At 46.0% G+C, this 27156-nt stretch overlaps 1 protein-coding gene across 1 annotated transcript in view; it reads right to left on the bottom strand.

Moving 5' to 3' along the window:
* Positions 1-569: 569 nt before the first annotated feature.
* The window catches only part of MOSMO (modulator of smoothened), a 47497-nt gene continuing 20910 nt past the window's right edge, over positions 570-27156 (bottom strand). The window contains exons 2-3 of the mRNA XM_035130789.3: positions 6265-6477; positions 570-1231 (exon numbers count right to left, since the gene is read on the bottom strand). Coding sequence (XP_034986680.1) covers positions 1047-1231; positions 6265-6477 — 398 coding nt within the window. The 3' untranslated portion in view covers positions 570-1046. The remainder of the gene's footprint in view (positions 1232-6264; positions 6478-27156) is intronic.

Below are 27156 nucleotides of genomic sequence, written 5' to 3'. Positions count from 1 at the left end.
TATAATTGCACCTAGAAAAGTATGGAGTTGTTTGTACCTATAACAAAACGTCTGTTAAAACCAAGGGCTGCTACAAAGAATGAGGTAAACTGAAGGCTTTCCCAGCTATGCAGCCTTCAGAGAAATGGCTTTGTGTATGTTTTTCTATTTCACTTTCCCCCCTCTCCTATCGAGTTCTAGTTTTACACACCACAGTGTTTTGCTAGCAAAGCGCTCAAGAGCTCTCTTCCAGAAACATGTGTCTGTGTGTATATATGTGTGTGTGTATGCACACGCACACACACACGCACACACACACACATATATATACATATTCTGTATACTGCATCAGCAATATATATATATATATATTTATATTTATATAAATATAATAAAGAATTCCCAGCCACCGTGACGTTCCACAGTGTTTCTAGAGCTCACTGGGGTTGGCGAGAGAGATGGCAGGCAGACGTTTTTGTTGTAACAGATTTCCGAGAACATCTTTTGATCAATTGGCTTCAGGATGCAGTTAGTGTAATGTTGAGCTGTTGGTTGGTTGTTGTTGTTTTTTTGGCGGCAAATGCTTCTTGCCTATCACAGAAGGAAGATGCTTATTTCCTAAAGAGAGTGAGGCCAGCCCCACTTCCAACTCCCTTGGCAAACCTCTGGTCGACCAAAGTTCATAAATACTTTTGAGACTTTTCAAAATTGTCAAGTTATCTAAAATGGGTCCAGTACAGTGATGTGGGGGTGGGGGGTGGGGGGTGGAGGGCAATAACGCTGCTCAGTGTAGAAAAGAATTATTCCACTACACTAGTTTCTATCACAGTGCACACCTGACCTCATCCAGACGCTCAGGAGATGAGTCAAGGCTGTCTGTCTGTATTTGGTTGTGGGAAAGGCTCTCCATTCAAAAACAAAAATAAATCCAAAGTGCATAGTGAGAACACATCAGAGACCTCCTCGTTCCGGTAAGACTGCAGCAGCCCAACGCAGGCATCCTTCCGAGATAGCGACGGACGTCCTACTCTCCTTCATGACCGAGTGAAGCAGTATCTAGACCTTTGTCAGCCAGGTAAACAGACTTTGCCAGCAAATAGAAGTCCCACTATTGTAAAGAAAATGGATAAAACAAACAGTACGTACGACGACCCAACCACTGTGTTGTTCGGCAGTTTATAAGGTTGGCCGCCCACTTCGTTGATATAAAATCCTATGGGAAATATTAGGGCTGCCATGCAGAATAGGATCACTGGAAGAAAATGAAAACAGAACACGGATTAGTCCTTGGGGTGTGTGAGAGAGCGAGAGTCATGTCGATAGCTCATAGCATTAAACAACAACAGCCACCATGGAGTGCAGACCTTGGAAGTTTCATCCCACTACATCTCAAAAGGACAAGAAAGAGGATTGGGATTTTAGAGCGGTGTGGGCATTCAAACCAACAGATCCTCTTACATAGATGTTGCTCTTTGTTCTCTGAGTACCCCCCAAGTTGTAAGGCACTCCGACCAGGACTACTTGTCTGCATAGATACCTTCCCGTAACTTAAGAACCTCAGATTTCCTGCATCAGTAAAGGATTAAACTAGAGAACCTCACAGGTCTCTTCCAAACCTACAATTCTCTGGCAAAACAAAATAAAAAAATTCCTTCCAGTAGCACCTTAAGACAGTGTTTCTCAACCTTTTTTGGGCCACGGCACACTTGTTCCGTGAAAAAAATCACGAGGCACACCACCATTAAAAAAGTTAAAAAATTTAACTCTGTGCCACCCTATATTATAATTATGACTGTAAGAAACACTTGCCAAATATTGCTTTCCGGCAGGGCAGCGCTGTGTATTGGCGGCCGCCAGGCTCGTTTGCACTGAGCTTTGGGAAAGAGGAGGAAAAATATTGCTTTCTGGTGGGTCAGCGTTAGCTATTGGCGGCCGCCAGGCACGTGACAACGCAAATCGCCCTTCTCATCACCGCACGTCGCGGCACACCAGCCAGCGTCTCGCGGCACACTAGTGTGCCATGGAACAGTGGTTGAGAAACGCTGCCTTAAGAGACCAACTAAGTTTGTCATTGGTATGAGCTTTCGTGTGCATGCACACTTCTTCAGATACGAGGGACTTCCCTTCCCTTCTGGCAGAGGGACTTCCTTGGGTGCCTCACCAGCTGGCATGCGGCAAACAGCTACCAAGTAGAGAGCCTTCTCAGTGGTGGCACCTCAATTACAGAATGCCTCGTGGAAGGCCTTTGTTGGTGCCTGTATGCCCATCAGCGCTATGTTGGTAACCTCTGTACTACCCAATCATTCCCACCACCATCATCAGAGATCAGGCAAGGAATGGCTCAAGTGAAGGCCACTGAAACAGTATGCTCCAGCAATAAACACCCTCCTTAAGGCCACTTACCCAACACCGTCCTGAGTTTTAGATGCCAGCTGAAGATCTTCTTATTAAACCAGGCTCAATAAACAAACAGTAAATCATGATACCTTCAGTTGCTCTCCATTTTAGATGGCTGGACTCTTGAGTGTGATGTTCTGTCCTACAGTTTTATCAATAGGGGCTTTTTAAAAAAAAGCATTTTCATGAATTCCTGGTTTAACTGTAAGCCATCTTGGAAATGTTCAACGAAAGGTGGGGTGTTGGCGTGTAAAAATGTGTAAGTAAGTTAAAGACAGCACGGTACACATTCCATGCAAAACACACATATGCCGTACCTCAAGGGGGGGGGCAGTATGCTAACTGGAACGAATATTTTGTGGTCACACCCTAGGCACAAGCTAGGAGACCGGGGGCTTCTCGTGCCAAAGAAAGAACGCTATAGTAGCCATGGGACACCTACCTGAAACAGACGGAGTCTACCAATCCAGGCTTAATTCAGTTTATGAGGACGCCAGCTGAGAAACCACTAGAGGGAGCTTAAAGCTTTCTGTTAATTCGGCACCCAAATGATGAACATTGCTAAGAGATCAGGATAAGGGTGTGAGCTGACCAGGAGGTTTGGAAAACAGCCCACTTGGCTGCTGCTTGATTTGGCTCGGGTCAGAGGCACAATACACTTTGGAATAAACAAGCCTTCATCCTATTCTACTACCCTATCCCACTGCCTGTGTGTGTCCCAGGTGTGAGGCAAGGAGGGGACACCTGCCCTTGGGAATTTCATGTTCCCAAGGAATCACACAGGATAAAGCTCTAGGCTTGCTGACCCAGTGCAGATAACCTTCAGCCTTGGGCCAGGCTCTTCCTCCCAATACGGCTGCTTCACTCCCCTCCCGCTGTAGAGCACAAAAGGAGCATTATACCCATTGTATGGCTTATCAGAAGCGGACATGCACCTGGTCAGACCATCTACCCATCTAGCTCGGTACAACTGTCCATTCCAAATGGAAATAGCTCACCAGGGTCTCAGGTAGAGGTTTTTCCTCATCACTTGATATCTGAACCTTTTAACTGGGGGATACTAGAGACTGAGTACAGAACCTTCTGCATGCAAAGTAGAGAATCAGAGTTGGATGGCTCTACCATTGAACCAGAGTGCCTTCCAGAAGTCAAGACGTTTCTGGCAAGCCAACCACAGGGCAATAGGGCAAAAGGAGCCCCTTGGATGTTGCACTCCCCTCTCCCAGCAAATGGAATTCAGAGAAAGGCCGGCTCTGCACCTGAGCAGTTTTATTTCACCATCGTGGCCCCGCCATCAAGTACCCACTGACAGTACTGTCCTCCAACATTTCTACTCCATTTCTGATATTCCTTTAGAAGGAAACTCAGACTTGCAGAAGTATTTTATTTAAGAATAAAGGGTGAGTATGAACCCCCCAAAACTCCACAATGCCTCATTCCCCCTTTTATCCATTTTTCTATTTACGCTAGCTCTCAGTGATAATGTATGCAGCTGCCCAGGTCATCCTGAGTCTGTCTTTTAGATAATGTATTATTTTTACTTGGGGATATTCAAAATCCTGCAGTAGATTAGGCTCAGACACTTGCAGAAAATTGGTTTCTGGTATAGGTGAAACTGTTGTTGACTAGAACAAAAAGCAGGGAATAAAGGAATCCTATTAAAACACGCATGTGCACCATTTTTGAAATGGATCCTATCTGTTATAATTAGTCTGCATAAAGAGATAAGCTTCCAATTAACCACCCTCAAACACGCACAATAGTTTGGAGAAGGGTGCTTCATGGAAAGCAGGATTTCTGATCTTCCTGGGTGGGCAAATATTTGTGAAAGGAGATCGGTCCAGCTTAAATTTCCCTACCTGGGCTGCTGAGTAAGCCCACAGTGACTGATGGCTTGTGAATATGGGGTAAGTTCTAACTTGTGGAATGAGAAATGGCTTTGATCAAAGACAGCTTGCATATGCTCAGTGGAGGCTGCTCCATAAGGACAAATGCCCCACCACCTTCAGTCTGCCCTCAAACAGCCCATTATTATTATTATTATTATTATTATTATTATTATTATTATTATTATTAATGATACCCTGCCTTTTTCCTTGATGGGACTCAAGTGGCTTACAGATAAAACAAGAACTGCTAAGCAACCAGCTCAAGAGGTGGCGCAGGCTGTATACTTCCTCCTCTTCAGTTTCAGCATTGCTCCTTGTAGAACTCAGCAGGGAGAAGGACTGGGGCAAAACCAGAAGCAATTGGCTCTGCTTGTCGCTGGCACTGACTCCCACCTACCACTGGCCTCCCTGCCTTATGCCCCACCAGCTCCAACAGCACTGACTCCAACTGTGAGAGCACCAGCCACTAGTGCAAGTACTGTGTAACTCAGCAGCAATTGCTATTAATCTGCATTCATACTTAACAGGTGCCACTTAAAAAAAAAAAAGCTGCCAGATGAGCCTGACTTGCAGACAAAACTAAGTGAATATTGGCCATGCAAACATGGACTGTTGAGTCTTTTCGGATCCTGTGTGGCACGGTGAGTTTCATGTTCAGCAGCATTCCATGCAGTAGCCAATATTTGGTTTACGGGGCTTGAAGGAGGAGCTGCGCCTGAGCAGGGGAAATCTGCTTCCGCTTTGGATACGAAGGAGTTTGATGAGGGAAACAGCACCATCCCTGCCTCAAGACCTTTTGATCTGTACGGCAGGGGCTTGCAGGCTTCCCTTGTATACCTTCATGGGCTGCACAAAGCTGTACTTAAAGGCTGGCTGTGTGGGAGGCCTAATCAATGTATTAAATAATAATAATATAATAATAATTTATTATTTATACCCCGCCCATCTGGCCGGGTCTCCCCAGCCACTCTGGGCAGCTTCCAACAGGAGAATATAACACAATAATCTCTTAAACATTAAAAGCCTCCCTGAACAGGGCTGCCTTCAAATGTCTTCTAAAAGTCTGGTAGTTGTTTTCCTTTTTGATATCTGTTGGGAGGGCGTTCCACAGGGCGGGTGCCACCACCGAGAAGGCCCTCTCCCTGGTTCCCTGTAACTTGGCTTCTCGCAGCGAGGGAACCGCCAGAAGGCCCTCGGTGCTGTACCTCAGTGTCCGGGCAGAACGATGGAGGTGGAGACGCTCCTTCAAGTATACTGGACTGAGGCCATTTAGGGCTTTAAAGGTCAGCACCAACACTTTGAATTGTGCTCGGAAACGTACTGGGAGCCAATGTAGATCTTTCAAGACCGGTGTTATGTGGTCTCGGCGGCCGCTCCCAGTCACCAGTCTAGCTGCCGCAATTCATTGCCACAAGATGTTGTGGTTGATCATGGGCTCAGGCGGCCCTGAAAAGGGAGTGGACAAATTCTGAACTATTGCCCGGTGGAATGTTCCTTTTCACTTTGTTCCACTCAGCCAGCCATGGCCTCCACTGTTAGCGTGCTGACCTTTATTGGGGAACCCAAATTAGGCTTAGCAGTAGGGACGAAACTAGTATACTGCAACCTAGTTGTGTGTGAGAGAAAAGATCCTTACCCCTCACCCCCCCCCAACTCAGAATGTATCCTACCTAGACCTCCTTGGGGGAATATAAAATCTAATGAACCCTTCCTTCTCTCAGGTGACAGAAACCAATGGCAGATGCTATAGGTTTGCCATTGGCCTTTTCTATGCTGGAGAAGGAGTCGGTACATGCAGGTTTCTTGCAAACAGAGAAGAGTTTTCAGCTTCCTGCCAGGGAAGGGAGGGTCCACATGGGGCTTCAGGTTACAAGGAAGGTGCTCGGAAGCATCTCAGAACACAGGTGCTCTCCTCTGCTGACTTCCCAAAAGCCAAGGTGACCCCCCAGAGGTTTGGCCCGCTGCCAGATCTACTCCAGAGCCCAAAAGGCAGACTTACTTCCAGTGAATGCTATCCAGCGTGCGTATTTAGTTGCTTCTCTTCGCCAGTGGGAAGCCACTAGCAAGCCACAGGTGACAGTCAGTGAAATGATTCCCATGATGATGAAAAACAAGGTGGTGACCCACTCAGGAGGCAACCGTGGAGGAATACAGGTCCTGTCACGTCCATGAATGGTTTGACACTGTCGCACAAGGCCAACTGTGAGAGCACCTGAAACGACACACACGACAAGACAATAACCCGTTAACCGGTGTGCCTTTTTTTCTCTCTCTGCCCATCCTCACCCCCTTCCTCGAGACAAGGAGTTCGGAGCAGCCCTGGCTTGTCATACCAAAAGTCAATCCTGTCTCCCCCTACAATGGCCATCCAGATATTTCTGGGGGAATTAAGCTAACAGCCCTTCTGACGGTTCTTGCTACCTGACAGGTGACATTCTATGGCGCATGGCCTCTGAACCAAGAGACTAGTAGCCATTTCGTAGAAAGTTTAGATCAGAACAAAAACAAACAAAAGATGTTTATTCGGCTTTACGCCCATCATAAAACACAACACAACAAAATAAATCAAATAGATCAAATAGATCAGAGGCTCCCAACATTTCCCCCTCCATGGATGGACCACCTGAAAATTGCTGAGCATCTGATTTTTTTGTCCATTGTAGCAATTGTACTGTGCTGTGCTAGATGCTGTACGATTTTCAATCTCACTTTATTACTTCGTTTGCATTTTACTGTACAGTATTGCAATTTGAATTCCACAGAATGCAGCGACTACAATGTAATAAATAAAAAGGAGAAATGAAAAGTACAGTTAAAAATCACAATGAACATTTAATGTGATGGATGTGCCATTTCCCATCCTCAACCAACAATCCAGAGGCATGCCACGGACCACTTTAATAAAGCTTGCAGACAGCAAGAGTGACCCAAGACAGAGGGGGGGGGAGAACCAGTGCATCTAGACAACATGGTTAGCCCAGGAAACTGGTGCATTGCAAAGCGGAGGATGTTTTCTTCTCAGCTCCAACTTGCTGCCCACTCACCTTCGGGCTTGAAGTTAAAAAGCTTTAACACTAAAGAGGGAAAAAGTCTTGTGATCTGTGTGGTTTAATGACTCCTCCCTTAAGACTAACTATAACACAATTGGATTAAAAGCTCCTGGAGGCAGAGTCATTGTCTGCTTGCTGGAAATGCACACCAGCAAACACAACAGTCATTGTTCAGATGTCACAGTTACAGTGTTAAGGAATTCTCTTGAGAATGGGCTCAGGCAAGTCCGTAACAGAGGCCACCAAATTGCAAGTGCAATTGACATGGACAATCCTCACGCTCATCTGCTTGTTCTGCCCTTAACACCACAGGGCGGGTGTTGCCTCCCTGCAACCAAAGCCAGCCGTTTGGAATTGTTGTCAGATTCCACATATTCCTGCCCTTTTTTGCCACTAGCATCTCCAACAACAACTTATCCACAGTAGGAATTTGGGTATGGCCGGCTATAAACTGCAATGCAAGGTCTATTGGCTGGCAGCCTGGGGTCTCCTGTTCTAGACACCACCTGCAGGCAGAAATCAGCGGAATTTTCCAAGCTGCGCCTTTTCGATTCAAACCAGAAGCTTTCCAAAAGGAGCTGCACAGATTGTGGGCAAATGAAAAGGTCAGTTGACACAGCTCTAAATGCCTCACACAACAGCAAAGGCTACTCTTGATTGTTACAAATGTCCTAATGATTTGCCACAGCGCGCAGCCTTCATTTTCTGGGAAATTAGGCCAAAGATAATAGAATAAGGCTGTGCAATTAATACGCCTCACTTGGCGCTGGGAGATCTATTTCAATTTAGCCGCCTTCGTGAAAGGAGCAGTCCAGCGCGACATGACTGCATGTGTTTACAGCACAGAATTCAGGTGCTTCTTGTTAGCTAAGAGCAAAGCATTCTCGTTTGAACAAATCTCACTTAGTGTGCTCCAGATGCAAATGGTTTAACAAGTTAAAACCAATTACCTTACAAATCCTGTTTAGCTGCTGTGAACCCACAAATATGAGCATCCCCACTATTTCCGGCCCTACTTTCTGCGGTGTGAGAAGTTGCAGTATTCAATAAAATGGTTTGGAGTTATCGTCCCAGATGAGGAATGAGCATGTTCTGTTGGGGCTATGTCAGTTGTTGGGTATCACCAGCTGCTGGAAACTATGGCAGGGGCTGCATGGGGGGTGGGGAGTGTTCTTGTGCTTGAATCCTGCCTACTGGTTTCCCACTGGCATTTGGTTGGCCACTGTGAGAACAGGGTACTGAACCAAAAAGGCTACTGGCCTGATCCACCGGGGCTTTATTTATGTTTTTGGGGAATGGCAATATTGCCAACCAGGGGCCTGGGCAAGAAATGGGTAGAGGGAGGGAAAGGGGGGGAAATAACCCTTGGCGGGTCTGGGAGGGGGAATGCATAAGGTTGGGGGCCAGGACTAGAGGAGGTTTAGATTGGGTGGAAACGCCCTTGGGCAAAAAAGTAAGTTAGACACCATCGTGTTCTCGCCAGTGTTAGAAACTCATATATATATTCACCGGGTGGTTGGAATAGGTGAGCCTTGGGGTCCCTCTCGATGCTACAGTTCTAGGATAGAAATACATCTATCCCCCTTCACTTCCAAATCATCAAAAGACTACTTGGAGTCATTCTGAAGTGGAATGATGGTTTGTTTATTTTGAGGAGGAAATACAAATTGCTCCATCAAACAACTCTTTATGTTGGGTGTAATTCTCTATGGTATTCTTTAAGAGAAAACTGTTCCACTCCTCAAGGCCATGTTCCTGACCAAAGTGCCAGCTGGTATTTCATTGTAGGGTGGGGCTAGGGCCAGGTGGAGGTGTCAGCATCTCCTGAAAGTGTATTTCCCAAGATCAATGAATCTGGGGTTTTCTGGCTAATACCCACGGGTGGGACTAGCAAGATCATCAGGGTGGAAGCTTCAGGCGGCTGCTATCTGATTGACGTTAGCAACTTCTGTTTAGCTGCAGAACCAAAACAGGAAGAAAGCCGAATTAGCGAAACCTCAGAGCAGCCCTGCTAGGTCAGACTGATGGCTCATCTGGTCCAAGGGCAAACAAGATGCTTCTGGGAGGTCCAACAATGGGCAACTCAGCCATCAGCTTTCCCCCACTATTGCCCCCCACCCTCCAATAGAAAGCCATCTAGAGCCTCTTGCTCTGTGGAAAGGATTGTGATAAATACACAATCGCGCTCGCGCACACAGACGCTTACAAATAACATCAAAATACATTTTAAAAGCCATAATAAACAATATAAACATATCGTTTACTGTGGCTTTTAAAATGTATTTTGATATTACTTGTAGGCTGCCTTGGAAGGATTTGTATCTTAAAAGGTGGGGTATTGATAATGGTAACCAATTAATAACTGGTGGTTAGAACCTCTTTGCCATTAAGCCACCCAGCTGCAATCTGGGAAATCACTGGTTGAAATTTCACTATGCAGCAAAAAGCCACATTCTCTCCAGCTCAGAACCCCATTTACAATCTTGGGCTGAAAACAATTCATAGGTCTGCTGCAGGGATTATATGAGAAGCACACTGATCACTTGAAGTGCTACATAAATGCCAAGTGCCGTAGGTATCATCAACTGGAGGTCCCATTAAATATTCTGGCCAATGGCCATTAATAGATCCTTCCCCCATAATTTTTTTCCAGCCCCCTTTTAAAAAGAAGCTCACACCACATTTTGCAGCAGCAGATTTCAAATTATGCCTTGTGGGAAGCAATACTTCCTTTGTCGGTCGTAAACTGATCAACCAGTTTTGCAATGTTCTGATTTTGTAGGAAAGAGACAGATCCTCTCTACCCACTTTCTCGGCATCACACATACCGGTATTTTACAAGTCCCACTTGCAGGGAAAGAGTGTCCGTCTCCCTCTGGACACTGCTGGATTCCAACTTGACTGCCTGACTACTGGGGTTGATGGGAAACGGGGCTCCCCCATCCCTCCCCTATTGTGTGCCTTCATCCCCACCCACCGCCATGACTTGAAACGAACTAAGAAATGTCGAACACTTTAATCTTTTCTCAGAGAGAAGATGCTCCAATTGAGTGATCCTTTGAATCACTTTTCCAGGTCCACAAGATCCTTTTTGAATTCTGAACCCGCCTACGTACGCTATATAATCTCCGCCGAGCACAGGCATTATGTAGCGTGTATCTGAGCACGTCTCATTCCAATATAGTTTCATCAAACTGAATAAAAACCATCAACAGCTACACTCCCCTTCTCAGAAGAGATCAAAAGAAGCCAGTAAACCTGCTTTTGTAAGACCCAAATTCAGACTTCTTTGGCAATCCTAGACAGGAGATCTGGAGGGGTCTGGAACTGCTGGGTCACAGCTGCTGTGCAGGAGGATCACTCTTGGGGGGGGGTCTGCTTTATAGGGAAAACTGCAAATGCCATATACACCCCTAGCTACAGCCTATGCAAGGAAACTAAAAACAACATGCCTGTAATTGCTATAAAATTAATGCAAATGTTACCAGCTAGCATTATATATATTTTAAAAAAAACTTTTCAGGGTTTATGGGAAGAATCATCAAAAAGAACCTCCTCAAAGGGAAAAATGCCTGCAAACCACTCGTGACAAATTATTTTCCTGTCATTTGAAGAGAAAGAGGCCCATTCACTGCCCTGCCATAGATCTCTCTATGGGAAACTAAATCCCAACAACCGTTCTTGTAAAAGGTATGATAGTGACAACTCAACCTCTGTTTCAAGACAACGATTCTCAAAAGACAACATTGTCCGGGCTACGGTATAACTGAGGGCAGCTTTTCCTTCCTAGAAAGAGCCGGATGAATTCACAGCAGAAAAAAACAACAGTGTTCTTTTGTTTCCCATTTAACTCTGCAAAGAACGGAGGCTGGTGGAATCTCTTCCATAGGGAGCATCAAAAGGACGGCTTGTTTACTTCCACTCAGTTAAACATGTGGAGACCTAAGCAGCCAGCAGAGTCTCCGTGGACCCTATGCTGGCCAGCAGGAATGTTATTGCAGGTGAGAATTTGCATGGAGGAATGAACCTAGCTTAACTTTAAAGGCTCGGGCTGAAGCAACAGACAAGCCACCCATCGCCACCTAAAATTGGTAGTATCTTATGTCCACCACCCAGGTGCCAGGAGGAAGATGTCGAAGTACCGCTGGGGGTCAGTAAATGGCAAAAGAAGTCGTGCCCTACTGAACATCCTCAGGTGGGCAGCTGCTGAGCCAAAGTAAACTCTCTTTTTTGGGGTTAAAGCCGACACTTCTTTCATTGCCCCTCCATTCATAATGTAACTATTAATTAAGTTCTCCCTGAATTATTTGCACGCACACCTTCCTTGCAAACATCAATGTACATTTCCAGGAACATGATTTGAGGGGGTATCTGGGAAAACAACTCATTAACCTGTTTCCACTCCCATTTTTTTTACACAGTTGGAGGACTGACTCAGCAACTAAATCAAAGGGGTGTGGTAAGGTCAACAGTCTCTGCTAAGACCAGGATCTCTTAAAAATATCCCTTTCACACAGTGGTAATACTGTATTATTTTGGTGGATTTCAGAATTCCATAAAAACAAAAAAAACAGCACCTGTGTGTGATGCAGGGGCTCACTAGAAAGCTAAGAGAATCAAAGGGAATGTCAGCTAGGCAACAGAGGATATCTTTGCAAACATGGTGGGGCATAAGACAGAATGGCTGTATTAACCATGCGAACACCACCGAGTTAAGAGATGTCCATAATGCCAGGACTCCTCAAACAGTTCTGTCATCGGCACTACGTCATTTTAAAAGACTGAAAGAGATTGAAGACAATCTTTCAGTAGCCCAATGGAAAAGACAGACCAAGAATATTCTGTTGTTGTTTAGTCGTGTCCGACTCTTCGTGACCCCATGGACCAGAGCACGCCAGGCACTCCTGTCTTCCACTGCCTCCCGCAGTTTGGTCAGACTCATGTTGGTAGCTTCGAGAACACTGTCCAACCATCTCATCCTCTGTCGTCCCCTTCACCTTGTGCCCTCAATCTTTCCCAACATCAGGGTCTTTTCCAGGGAGTCTTCTCTTCTCATGAGGTGGCCAAAGTATTGAAGCCTCAGCTTCAGGATCTGTCCTTCCAGTGAAATTCCAGCTTAAACTGAAGAAAGTAGGAAAAACCACTGGGCCAGTAAGACACAATCTAAATCAAATCCCTTGTGAATACACAGTGGAAGTGAGGAACAGGTTTAAGGATTTAGATTTGGTGGACAGAGTGCCTGAAAAACTATGTATGGAGGCTCGTAACATTATACAGGAGGCAGCAATGAAAACCATCCCAATGAAAAGGAAATGCAAGAAAGCAAAGTGGCTGTCCAATGAGGCCTTACAAATAGCAGGGGAGAGAAGGCAAGCAAAATGCGAGGGAGCTAGTGAAAGATACAGGAAATTGAATGCAGATTTCCAAAAAATAACAAGGAGAGACAAGAGGGCCTTCTTAAACGAACAATGCAAAGAAATAAAGGAAAACAACAGAATGGGAAAAACAAGAAAATTGGAGATATGAAAGGAACATTTCGTACAAAGATTACAATAAAGAATATTCTAGATGATCCCAATAATCCAAGAGATCTAGGCAAGAGAACAGTGAAAGTCATCTCCATCCCTTCTTGACGGAGGCAGTCGGAGATGAACTCTGATTGTAAGAATGAGCCAAGGGAGTCAGGGAATATGACTCCCCACACCCCAGCATTTTTAAATTTCTTGTTCATGTGAATAGGGGTTATTATGTCTGAGTAACACCTTTAGAGGACCATCAATGCTTTTCTTCATGTCTTAGAACTCTGATTAAGACACATTGAGGACCCATTAACATCTGACACTATTTCAAAGAGATAATTATATACATGCATTTGGACTGCAGATTTAGACCAAAACTTAGAAAGGAGGAGTGGAGCTAGAGGGAAGGTGTCCATAACTTAGCAAAGGTGATAAAAGCCTGGGCTATTCAATTGATCAGCAGACATAATTTCAGAGAGGTGGAATACACCTTTGACAGCTGAAACTACTTTGGATTCCACCTGATCATCAACATGCCAGCCAACGCTGGTTTCCTAGGTAACAAAAAAGAAAAAAAGGAAGTGCCTACAATAAAAAGGAAGGAAAAACACAGGCAGTGGCACCTGCCTCTTCTCCCACTTCTTAACTCCTTTGAATTATTCAGACGGGCTCAGGGCTGAGAGCACAGCATTAACAGTGCCACCCCTCCTACCCCCCCCCCCAAAAGGCAGAACAAAAATTGTGATGAATAATTTGTAATGCAGCAGCCTCTGAAGACAGCCTTGTCCCCTGTTCTGAAGAGTATACAAATAGGAAAGAGGGAAGGGAACTTCAGGGGGTCCAAGAATGCTAGGAGGCAAAGGTGAATGCATAAAACAGCTCCCCTTGGAGAGGGGGGGAAGGGATATAGTTCAGTGAGGCAGAAAGGCTGAGGTTCAATTCCCAACGTCTCTAGGTAGGGCTGGTGGGAAGACTCGTCTGGAACCCTGGAGCGCTGCTGCCAGTCAGTGTGGCCAATACTGATGTAGACGGGCCCTAAACAAGAGTCATTCATCAAGTAAGAGTCATTCTTACTGTTGGTAGTAATGTGGGTGGCGCTGTGGTCTAAACCAGTGTTTCTCAACCAGTGTGCCTCCAGATGTTTTGGGACTACAACTCCCATCATCCCTAGCTAGCAAGACCAGTGGTCAGGAATGATGGGAGTTGTAGTCCCAAAACATCTGGAGGCACACTGGTTGAGAAACACTGGTCTAAACCACTGAGCCTCTTGGGCTTGCTGATCGGTAGGTCAGTGGTTCGAATCCCCGCGATGGGGTGAGCTCCCGTTGCTCTGCCCCAGCTCCTGCCAAGCTAGCAGTTAGAAAGCACACCACTGCAAGTAGATAAATAGGTACCGCTGCAGTGGGAAGGTAAACGGCATTTCTGTGCGCTCTGGCACTTGTCATGGTCCTCCGAGCGCCAGTAGCGGTTTAGTCATGCTGGTCACATGACCCGGAAAACTGTCTGTGGGCAAATACTATCTCCCTTGGCCTGAAAGCAAGATGAGCACTACAACCTCATAGTCGCCTTTGACTGGACTTAACCGTCCAGGGGTCCTTTACCTTACTTATTGACGCCATACATATACAGTTCAAGCTGGCAGCCAATTAGTTTCTAGGCCCAATTCAAAGTGCTGGTGCTGACCTATAAAGCCTTACATGGCTCAGGACCTCATAACCTTAAGGACTGACTCTCCCCATACAAACAGACTCAAACCCTGTGCTTGTCATCTGAGGCCCTTCTCCATGCCCTCACTCCCCAAGAGGTTTGGAGGGTGGCAACATGAGAACAGGCTTTTACTGTGGTGGCTCCCCGACTGTCAGAGACCAGGCTGAGGAGTTCAACTCTGGTGAGGAATGGTGGGAGCCTCCCCCTCCCCCTGCTCATGGCCAGGATCCTGAAACTCCACAGGAGCAGTGCAGGAGTGTTGATTTGGAACAATGGCTCACAGAGGGGCACAGTTTGCAAGACAACAGTTGGGCAGAACTGGGAGGTAAACAGCAAGAAGAAGAAGAATGGGAAGAGAGTGAGCTAGCAGACTCTCTATCACTGGAAGATGTGCAGCCTCCTAGCCTCTCAGTCCCAAGGCTAGGAGATTAGATAAGGTACAGTCATACCTCGGTTTAAGTAAGCCTCGGTTTGAGTATTTTCAGTTTAAGTACTCTGCGGACCCATCTGGAACGGTTTATCCACTTTCCATTACTTTCAATGGGAAAGTTCAGGTTAAGTACGCTTCAGGTTAGGTACGGACTTCCGGAACCAATTACACTCATACCTCGGGTTAAGTACGCTTCAGGTTGAGTACTCCGTGGACCCGTCTGGAACAGATTAATCCACTTTCCATTACTTTCAATGGGAAAGTTCGCTTCAGCTTAAGTACACTAAGGCTTAAGTACTCCACGGACCGTCTGGAACGGATTAATCCACTTTCCATTACTTTCATTGGGAAAGTACGCTTCAGGTACAGACTTCCTGAACCAATTGTGTTTGTAAACCGAGGTACCACTGTAACTGCGCAAAACGCTCAATGGTTGAGAAATCGGGTGGCTAGGAGACGAGAGGACAGAAGTGACTAGAGGGAAGTGGGGGAAACCTTAATTGGGAGCACCTGCACTCTGAGAAGAGTCGCTTGTTCTTTTGCTGCGTTCATTAAAGAGTTCTGTTACTGGTAAGAGACTGCTTTCTCTTTGTACTGCTTATCTATTGCCAAGGGGGGAGGAAGCAGAGCCCCTGACACCGACTGTGGAATGCTCTCCCCGGAGAGGCTCACCCAGTGCCATCATTATATGACTTTAAGCACCAGGCAAAGACATTGCTCTTTACCCAGGCCTTTGGCCATTAAATAATCTATGGCCTATTAAATGTGGGTGGGGGACTGTTGTTGTTGTGGTGATGATGATGATGATGATGTGCATTATGTTTTTATTATGCTCCATCTATTGTGTTCTGAATGTTGTACACCAGCCTGGGATCTTTGTATAAAGGGTGGTACGTAAATAAAATAAATGAATAAATATGTCCTATGGAGCCATACCAAGAGTCACAGGAAGCTGCCTTATACTTAGGGGAACATCTGCAGTATTAAAATCACCACGATACCAATTTAACAGCCAGGGATTCCTCCAAGGAATCCTGGGAAGTGTTAAGGTTGCCGAGAGTTGTTAGGAAACCCCTATTTCCTCTCCCAGAGAAAGAGTTCCTTGAGTGATTTAATCCATCCATCCCTCTTCCCAGGGAACCCTGGGATGCTTTGCTCTTAGTACCCAGTAGACCAACTTAGAGTAGACCTATTGAAATTAATGGATCTGAGTAAAAGTTAGCTGGCTACAACCCAACGTCTTGGATGCATGGTTTGCCCAACCTCCAAAAAGCAGGTGCCTTAGAGCTGGAAGAGGTGTATGGCAAAGGGACCAGAAAATGATCAACAGGTTGCAGGATCTCCCCTGCAAGGAAAGGCGGCAGTGTCTGAGGATTTTCAGTTGAGGTGGGGGTGGAAGAGGAACTAAAGGGTACTTCATAATACTGGAACTTGCAAACATCCAATGAGAATCAATGAAAGGCAGCAGATTCAAGAGAGACAAAGTCAAAGGCAGTTTATGTGTATTAACCAAAAGGTCACTGCAAGTTCTTCCAGTAACACACAATTACATACAGCAGTTAAAGTTCAGTAGAATGCCAGCAACATTACATCAGTTAGTCTCCAGCAGCCACTTTCACCAACTTCTCTGTAAGATTCTCAGCAGTTTTGGAGATTACTGCTGTCCTGCAAGTTAGAAACCTATCTACGGCCACAAAAGAGGCAGTACAGTGCAATGGTTAGGATGCTGGCGAAGATTCACTGATCCACTGGGGTGATATTGGACCAATTCCTAGCTCTCAGCCTAACCTGCCTCACCGAGTTGTCAAATACGGATGCTAAAGATCCAGTTTTAAATCTTCCTCCACTAATTTGGAAAAGAGGATTTCTAGGAGGTGGCTTTTGAACACAACATTGGAGGAAAATCCATTTTAGATCTTCTACACCAGTTGTGAAGAACCTTTGGCTCTCCACTTGTCACTGGACTACAACTCCCATCAGCCCCAGCAGGCATGGCCAAAGGCCAGGGATGATGGAAGTCTCAGTTCAGCAACTTCTAGAGCACCAAATGTTCTGCCACACCTGCACTGCATCCACAAGATGCAACTAATCTCTCCCTTATTCTAGTTCCTGGGAAAGATTGGGCAGCTTTTTCCCTCGGCTTGATTTAAGAGGTGAACTGCTGCCTAAAGATGGTTCAGAAGATGTTTGTGAGAGAATAAATCATTTGATTTAAAAACAAATAGGCAATAAGGTACAACTGGTCCCGGCCTGCACCCTTTCAGACTGCTGATTGGAGCTCTCATGATGGAATGCTGTAAAGAAAAACCAATTATTATTCATACTTAGAATGTCAGGGAGGCTATGAAAGAAACGTTCTCCTTGACATATGAGTTTTCCATGTACAGTCGTACACTGGAAGTCGAACGGAATCTGTTATGGAAGTCCATTCGACTTCCAAAATGTTTGGAAACCAAAGTGCTCCTGCAGCCAATTGGAAGCCATGTCAGACATTCGGCTTCCGAAAATCATTTGAAAACCGGAAAACACACTTGCAGGTTTTGATTGTACGGGAGCCAATTTGTTCAGGCGCCGAGACGTTCGAGATCCAAGGTACGACTGTACAGTATAGGGAATGTATGAGATTCCTGCATTGCATGGGGTTGGACTAGATGACCCTTGGGGTCCCCTTCCAACTCTACAATTCTATGTTTTCTCTAGATACAGAGAGTAAGTGCCATGCATCCATTCATAAGAGACCCCCCATGCCCCGCCCCATCCATCTGAAGTGGCACAGGCCAAACACAAGTTGACGTCCTCACCTGTTTGAGATAACTAAGCCTCATTCACGTTTATCTTAGCTGGTAACTTTTGCAATACTGCTTCACCTTACTCAATATTGCTTAATCTTACAACATATCCCCTCCTCTTAAAAAAAAAAAGCAGCATGAACGGGCATGTGGGAAACAGTTGGCAATAAAAATGATATGTGACAAGAGAAATATGGACTCCATTCAAAACACACACACAGCCTGAAAATGTAATAATATTGTCTGAGTAACCATCAGGTTGCACTTAGATTGGATGCTTTAAAAAGCTCTCCACATTAATAATACTAAGGAGGAAATGTATATCCATATCCGGAGTCAGAGAGGTGCAGGTATTCCCTATATTCTTACTAGTATTGCTCTGAATACAGCCAATTTCTGTTGAGACTTCTTAAGATGTAATTTGAGAACGTATACTCATAACACAGCATGATAGATGGAGGCTTTATTTCAAATGGGCTCCGGGCAGGTTGTTCTGTTTACAGATTAAGAGGCAAGCATATTCAGACTTTTGTGTCCTGAACTCATAAATCTTACCTCCACAACCTTCAGCTCTTGCCAGACATGGTGCAAAGCACATTATCACTTGCTTAAGAGGGAAATCAAGGCACAGAAAGCACCAGTCACAGCCTGACTTATTATTCCATCAATGAGGAGAACATTCCTAATGTATCTGAATACTCTTTGGGCCTTTCCCCCTCTTTTAACTAGCAGCTATTTACTGCGGATGCGTCAAGGGACATCACATTTGGAAGTTACTAGTATCACAGAATGGGAAATTATCACACTCCTTTAGCACTTGCACCGTAAAAGCATGTCAGTCCCTAGAGATGCCCTGACATGAAAATATCACAACCATTACAGACTGTGCCTTTCCAGAGATCCACAAATGCAGGCAAAAAAAAAGCATAGGCGGCCATAGACAAGGAGCACTGTTGGGAAGAGTGTCTCAGTGTGGCCACACACGCATGCCAGCTCCAGCCCAATTCCCCTGTTCCTATTGGCAGTGTGTGGGAGGTGTGAAGGAATGGTCTTCAATGCATTTGGCAGAATGTTCTTGAGGGACAGGCTCATCATTTGATGGATGCCAAGCACATTCAGCTGAAAACATAATGACTCCGCCACCAGATCTTCCTTCTCAACACACAAAGGTCACTACTGGCAGAGACACTGGAAACAGGATAGTTCAGCAAACACCTGAACAGCGTTATTGCCGGTACAGTCATACCTCGGTTTAAGTACGCTTTGGTTTGAGTACTTTCAGTTTAAGTACTCCGCGGACCCGTCTGGAACGGATTAATCCACTTTCCATTACTTTCAGTGGGAAAGTTCACTTCAGCTTAAGTACACTTCAGTTTAAGTACTCCGCGGACCTGTCTGGAACGGATTAATCCACGTTCCATTACTTTCAATGGGAAAGTTCGCTTCAGGTTAAGTACGCCTCAGTTTAAGTACAGACGTCTGGAACCAATTGTGTACTTAAACCGAGGTACCACTGTATTTGTGCAATAACCACTGTGCGCATTACTAAATTAGTGTGGTCCTGCAACTATGTTCACAAAAAGAGTTGACTGCTGTTGTCATGTGTGAGCTCCTGGAGAGAAGTGAACTTGCCCAGTTTGCTTATGTGAAACTTTGTAAGTTGCCATGGGGGGGGGGCACCGAAACGTCCTCCAGCAACACAGTCCACAATGCAAACCACCCTACAACTGCTATTAGTTGCACCAGCTGCCAATTAGATACCAGGCTAGGTATAAGGTGTACAAAACCCTACACACCTTGGGACCAGGATAACCTACAAGATCAGCTCGCTGCCTGCATGCCCAAGCGGATCATTGCATCCTACAGGAGAGGGCATCCTGCAGGCACCATCATATCAGGAGGTCCATTCTGCATGCTATTGGAATCACCTGCCCTTTGGACCATCCTCCCATTGCATACCAGACAGATGCTTTCTCTATTGCGTTTTGGCACCTGCTAAAGACGTTCCTCTCTCAACAAACCTAAAATCTTTGCCCCGGTTGGCATCCGTCTTCAAACCCAGGTGGCGCTGTGGTTAAACCACTGAGCCTAGGGCTTGCTGATCAGAAGGTCGGCGGTTCGAATCCCTGTGACGGGGTGAGCTCCCGTTGCTCGGTCCCAGCTCCTGCCAACCTAGCAGTTCGAAAGCACGTCAAAATGCAAGTAGATAAATAGGAACTGCATTTCCATGTGGTGCTCTGGTTTGCCAGAAGCGGCTTTGTCATGCTGGCCACATGACCGGAAGCTATTCGCCGGCTCCCTCGGCACAACCCCAGAGTCGGTCACGACTGGACCTAATGGTCAGGGGTCCCTTTACCTTTACCTTTAAAGACGTTCCTCTCTCAACAAACCTAAAATCTTTACCCCGGTTGGCATCTGTCTTCAAACTGAATTGATTTTACATATGCAAATGTTTTATGAATATTATTTTAGTAAATCGCTTTGGGATGCCTTGTGAGAAGCGATTCACAAATGAAATAAATAAATTAAACTTCTTCTTAAAAAAAAAATTAAGGGCAATCCGGCTCATTGATCTTTCAAGTTACAAGAGGAGAAAATAATTGGCCACCTGGGCTTTAACACAATGGCATTTAAAACTACTCCAGACCCTCTACCACTTAGGGGCATCTAGCACATTTCCCCAAACATTTGCCTCCAGACAAGATAGAACTGGCAGACACTGGAAAAAGTCACTCTCGCGCAGCACTCTGGAAAGCATAAAGACGACTTTGTTGAGCTTTTGCATACCGAAGCGCAGCATTTGGACTCGTGCCGAAGGGTATTCTTGCCTAGCACAAAGTTTAATTAAGTGCTTGTCCCGTAGCTAATATACTGAATTGAACTAGAAATGATTTCCACACACGCACGCGCACACACACAAGCACAGTAGCAAATCACAACTGTCACTGAAATCCAGAACTCTGGGTTTTCGTAATGGCAAGAGGCTGCAAGGGGGAGAACAAACACAGAGAAGGGGAGAGAAAGAGAGAGATGTCAAGTAACTTTAAAGACACTGTTGACGCAGGCCGGTAACCACCCTGTTGCATGAACCAACAGTGTGTTCTCCAAGCTCTACCTTTCCAGTTAAACGAGTTCTGGCCCTCACTCTGGGCCATCGGAGCCAGAAGCTACAATGACCACACAGCTGTTCTGCTCCTGCGTAAGGCGGCTATATTTAGCTTCACACAGATATGTAAAGTGATCCCTCATGCACAAGCTCCCAAACTACAGAAAACCCACATTTCACAAAGTGGGAGGTACCTGCCCTGGGGGCTGGGGGCACGGATAGGTGAGGAGCAAGCTTGCCCCTAAACCCCCATGCAAACGGATTCTTGCTTTGTCACTAACACTGGCAGGAGAGCATTTTTCAGCTGCATAGCCATCAGTTGCTGCAGACACTACTAAAAATGATTTGTCCATTTCCCTCTTCTCCTCCCACCCTGGTTTTGTCCCGACATACTTCTCACAGACCTTCACTGGCTTCTCTGTTTTTGTCTTCATTTTAAGTTTGTGTGTTTTCAGACATTTCCACTGACTTGATGCTCTGCAATTGTTTTCTCTTCTTTCTATGCTCTTCCCTGAACATTTTCCCTCTACAGCAGGCATCCCCAAACTTTGGCCCTCCAGATGTTTTGGACTACAATTCCCATCTTCCCCGACCAGTGGTCCTGTTAGCTAGGGATCATGGGAGTTGTAGGCCAAAACATCTGGAGGGCCGCAGTTTGGGGATGCCTGCTCTACAGCCACCAATGTTCCCTTGCCCCCCCTCCATCTGCCCCTCATGTGAATGCCCTTTCATCCAATACTCTAGTCTTCCCGTGTTTATATTTACAGCGCAATTCTACACTCAGACGCCACCCGCGTTGTGTTCAAAGAGGCTTACTCATAGGTGAGGAGTATGATATTACAGCTTTAAGCAGTCACCTTGACATATCTCCCGCTTGACCCCTTTCCTCCAAAATCTGGCAGGCCTATACCTTTCCTTTTGAGTTTGAAAAACATCTAACCATTTCACATCGTGGTAGCAGCGGTTGCATTTATTAAAGTTTCATACTGCTGTTCATCCGAGGATCATAAGGCAGTTTACAATATTAAAACTCAAAAAATAAATATCGTAACAACAAAAACAATGAGCCTTCTTCCAACAATTAGCTTCCCAAAATAGCCCAGAGTTTCAGGATGATGAATGTATTACTTCAAAGTGTAATTGCACCAAAGCAGGGTGCAAATTGGTATCTCCCAGTGAATCCTGTTCTGCAGGGAAGGAGACTATCTAACACAGGTATCTGCATCAGAACACTGGGGTGGTTGTTTTTCAAACCAGGCACCCAACACACTCTTCCTAATCACACTTTATGGCGTTTATTAAAGGTAAAGGGACCCCTGACCATTAGGTCCAGTCGTGACCGACTCTGGGGTTGCGCGCTCATCTCATGTTATTGGCCGAGGGAGCCGGTGTATAGCTTCCAGGTCATGTGGCCAGCATGACAAAGCCGCTTCTGGCAAACCAGAGCAGCACATGGAAACGCCGTTTACCTTCCCGCTATAGCGGTTCCTATTTATCTACTTGCATTTTTGATGTGCTTTCGAACTGCTAGGTTGGCAGGAGCTGGGATCAAGCAACGGGAGCTCACCCCGTCACAGGGATTCGAACCACTGACCTTCTGATCAGCAAGCCCTAGGCTCAGTGGTTTAACCACAGCGCCACCTGGGTCCCCATATGGCGTTTATTACATGCCTGCAAATACTCATAAGTCTGAAAGTCACCTTCAGTTAGGCTACCAAGGAGAATCCCAGACATGAACACTAGGCCAGTGTTTCTCAACCAGTGTGCCTCCAGATGTTTTGGGACTACAACTCCCATCATTCCTGACCACTGGTCTTGCTAGCTAGGGATGATGGGAGTTGTAGTCCCAAAACATCCGGAGGCACACTGGTTGAGAAACACTGCACTAGGCAGTGCTCTGTGCAACTCAGAAACAGGCTATGTTAGTTGTCCCCAGCAAGGGGAGACCATCAGCGTGATTCTATTTTTAATACACATGTACACAAATATACGGGCAGGGTCTCAAGATTCATGGTTGCTCAGAGCTCTTTCATCGGAACAGGAGTTCTGTGGAACAACGGCATACGGTAGGCTTCTTGGCCAACACACGTGGGTCAAAAGTCATATCATTTGAACCAGGTTTGCAAGGCTTCTCTGAAGGCTTGCCCTCTTCAAAATGCATGTGCCAGGTGGGTAGGAACAGCAAGCGACAGCACAGAAAAGACACAGGACCCCCCTCTGCCCCTATAAGCACAAGAAGCACCGGTCCACGCCCTGCCTATGCACTTGGAAAATGGATGGGGAACCTCAGGCCGAGGGGCCAAGCAAGACTCCTAAGGTCTTTCTATCTGCCCCTTGTGGGTCTCCCCGGAGACCACAAGTCAAGAGCGGGTGTCAAGAGCAGGTCAGCAATAATGCATTCCTTGAACCGAGAAAGGTTCCCCAACGCTGCCTCAGAACAAAAACCCTGCTCTGTGTATTCTGCCCCCCCCATCTTACATTTGGCAAAGCAAGCACAAGAGACAGAGCCTTTTAGGTCATGGCACCTGGACCCTAAAATGCCCTTTTGGAGGACTGACTGACTGCCGGGCTTCCCATCTGCTTGGTTTCTGGCAAGCTGTGAAAACCTGGCTGTTTCAGCAGTCAACATCATTTATACTCAGTTGCCAGACATACTTATCAGCTTCTGGGTGGTTCCATATTTTGTGGCTTTCTTTATCATCCTGTTCCTTTTAAACTGTTTTATGACAGGATCCAAAAGGCAGGCTAGAAATGTCATCTGAGTCCCCCACAGGTAGTAATAATGAGAGAATTAGAAACCAAGTCACATCTACACACGTAAAGCAGATTTAAAGCACATGGCTTCCCTCAAAGAATCTCAGGAACTGTAATTTAAGAGTGCTAGAAACTGTAGCTCTATGGGGGATGAAACTACAGTTCCCACGGTTCTTTGGGGAAGCCATGTGCTTTAGATCTATGGTGTGGATGTGACCCAAAAAAAAGGATCCACTCTCAAAATAAGAGAGCTAAGAAAGAAAAAATTTTAAAACAAAAAAGCAAGGCAATATTGAGTGAGAACATCTAGACCAGGCATCCCCAAACTTTGGCCCTCCAGATGTTTTGGACTACAATTCCCATCATCCCTGACCACTGGTCCTGTTAGCTAGGGATCATGGGAGTTGTAGGCCAAAACATCTGGAGGGCCGGAGTTTGGGGATGCCTGATCTAGACTCTACACTTTTGTGGGAACTAGCTCCTGCATCCCATTTTAAAAATAAGTGGGTCAGAAAGCAGTCAGTTTACAAAACCCAAAGAAAACCTTGGCCTCTCCCCCTTTTTCTGAATGGGTCTCCCTGCACACATAACGCCTCAACAAGATCCAATTTCAGTCAAGGAAAGTTCCTATAAATCCTTTCTGTGCAAAATGCGGACAGATTTTGAGCCAACATTAATAAAACTGCCTAAAGAGAACCAATTAACCTGAATGGGAGAAAGGAAACCCCGGAAATTTAAGGAGGTGTGTGTGAAGAACTTCGAACAAAATGCAAGATTCAGTGCTTTCACACTTTGTAACTGGGGCTCCATTTCTATTCCAGAAACTTGCTAAGTTGGACTATTTTTGAGAAAGCCAAAAAATAAAACAAAAAAATAATCCACCCATAAGAACTTAACTACAGATCACAGATTTATTTTGGAGTGAAAGCAAGACTATAGATTGAAAAGAATTGGCATACCAAAATGTAAGGGATACACTGCCCCTATTTTAAAATGTTAATGGCATTGTGAGCTGTAGTGGAATTTTACTGAACGCAATCCTTGGCCCCAGTATAGCCTTTCTGTAGCTCTGTTCCACTTGATCTGCTCGTAGACTTTCATAATGTTATAAAAACATCTGTTGCCAATCTCGCTGCTGAGTGCTAGATTTTTTTTCTTGTTTGATCTGCATTTTTATTTTAACAGTCCAACAAACTACTGTAAACAACTCTTTGTCACCAAGAATCACTAAAACGTCCGTTAAGCTATGCAAAAAAAATTGCCAGCAAAGAGCATCCAGGGAGAGGTAAATAAACTGGGGTGTTAGTAGCGTTACAATAGCTAGCCTGCATTTGGTGCTAACACATTATATTTGGACACAACAAAGAATGGGTGGAGAACCTGTCCCTTTCCAGATGTTGCTTGAGTCCCATCCCAAATGGTCACCATGGTCAGGGATGATGGGAACTGTAGTTCCACATCTGGAGGGCCACAGGTTTTCCACCCCTGCAATGAAGATAAGGCAATGCACAAGGAAAAGGAAAGCTTTTCAAATGGGAGACAATCGGATTCTGACACACCCAGATCTGAACAGTGTTGATGCCAAACCAACATGGCTTTTGAGAAGACCTGAAAGGTGTTTCAAAAGGGGGAGGGACTCTGTTGGAGGATAACAGGAGCGAACTAAATGCACACCTTGAAGGGGAATCCAATACATGAAGGCACATTAAGACACTTGAGAAGGCAAAAAACAGGAGCTGCAAGAACTGAAATATAACGGGGAGATTTTGCAGTGCAACTGACAGCCAGTGTGGCACAGCCGTTAGGAGTATGGAATATATACATTTTAAGGTTTTGGAAATTGGGGGGTGGGTGGGTTTTGGCACATTTCAATGTCTGTTTCTCACAACATCTTTAATTTAGGTGAATACAGTCAGGAAGCTTGCTAGCCAGGCCAGGCAAGTGGCCAGTTTACCAGGTCAGTGGCCCACGGCCACCCAGGGAAGAAGGAACCTGTAACCTTCCAGATGTTAGACTACAACTCTCATCACCCCTGACTGTGCTGGCTGGGGCTGGTGAGAGCTGAAATCCAACAACATCTGGAAGGCTCCAGGCTCTTCATCTCTGCCATATCTGGGCAGGGATTGGTAGCCAGCTGTCTTGGAAAATGAAGCAACATACTATGGCTGTGAAAAGTGCTAAACTGTTCAAGTTCCCTTTCTTAGACGATGTCCACTGCATTTCCTTGGCCAAAGGAAAGGGCAAAAGGCTCTGCTAGATGCATCCTTTTTTTCTGGAGCTAGAATGGGTCCACAAAGGGAAATAGCAGTACCAGCAAGCCCGGGGACACGGTGCGGGGAGAACAAGACTAAAAGCAATGCCCCACTCTCAACACTTCTGCTTCTGTTTTTTTTTTGTGGAATGAAGAACTGTCAAGAAACTGACATGGTAGCATGCTGCAAAACGTAGTTTCAACGATAAAATGTACTGAAGTCTGGTAGCATCTGCAGTTCTGAAAACGCCTTTTGAAATGGACACAAAAGGCAAACTTCTTGCTATTGTTACAACAGGCAAGAATAGGCAAGAAAAAGCCCATTAGCGCTACCCACATTTCCAGAGGGATGAGGTCCTACATGTTTCTGCTGTATCACAGGACTCCACTGTCGTCTTGCTACTTCTGGCATCACACGTGCCAATGACGCAGGCTCCACTCCATCTGCACATAATTTTCACAGGCATGCTGTGCAGAATACCCCAAGAGTATTCTGCTCATTCCACCCACTGCCGCCGATAGCAAGCACTCTGTGGGAATCTGTGAATGATATTTCAGCAGCCTTCTTCATACGGGAGTTGGAAAGGGCTTTGCCAAGCTGCTGTAAAAGCCTAGATCAGGGTCCCCAAACTACGGCCCCTGGGCCGGATGCGGCCCAATTGGCCTCCCAATCCGGCCCGCGACGACCCCCGCCGCCCGCTGCCGCCGCCCGCTCTTACGGCGCGGGGCGCGGCGACAATCTTCAAAATCGGGCAAAAAATCGCCGAAAATCCTTTGTGCGCATGCGTATGGGCCTCTCCCGACCCAGAAGAGGTCATTTCCGATGCACTTCCGGGTCGGGGGAGGCCCATACGCATGCGCACAAGCGATTTTCGGCGATTTTCCCCCGACCGTGTGCGTGTGCGCATGCGCACGGGCGCGCACTCCCCCGTCCTCCGGCCCGCTGCGCGTGCACTCCCCTGCCCTCTGGCCCGCTGCGCGGTAAGTCTGGGGACCCCTGGCCTAGATCCTTCTTGCTGTCATACACAGGGCAAAGCTGAGGGGAAAGAAGAGCCAGGCAAGGATCGTATAATGTTTCCTTGCTTACAAAGGGGACGGAAGCAATGCATTGGCCTGCTTCAGATGTAAAAAGCCCCTCCAACAAACCATGATACGTTAAAGCATCAACAAGCATTAACAGCGACAGGTTTTGTGTACGCTCAACTCTTGCACTCCGCCTCCTGTACACCTGGCCGTAGAGACCTTCTGGTTTCTTAGACGGCACTTTCCTGCGGTGTCTGAACCA

This window comes from Zootoca vivipara, chromosome 13 (genome assembly GCF_965207765.1).
Source record: "Zootoca vivipara chromosome 13, rZooViv2.hap1.1, whole genome shotgun sequence".
Classification (NCBI taxonomy): Eukaryota; Metazoa; Chordata; class Lepidosauria; order Squamata; family Lacertidae; genus Zootoca; species Zootoca vivipara.
The sequence above is the reverse complement of the archived record's forward strand: the minus strand, read 5'-3'. Positions and strand labels throughout refer to the sequence as shown.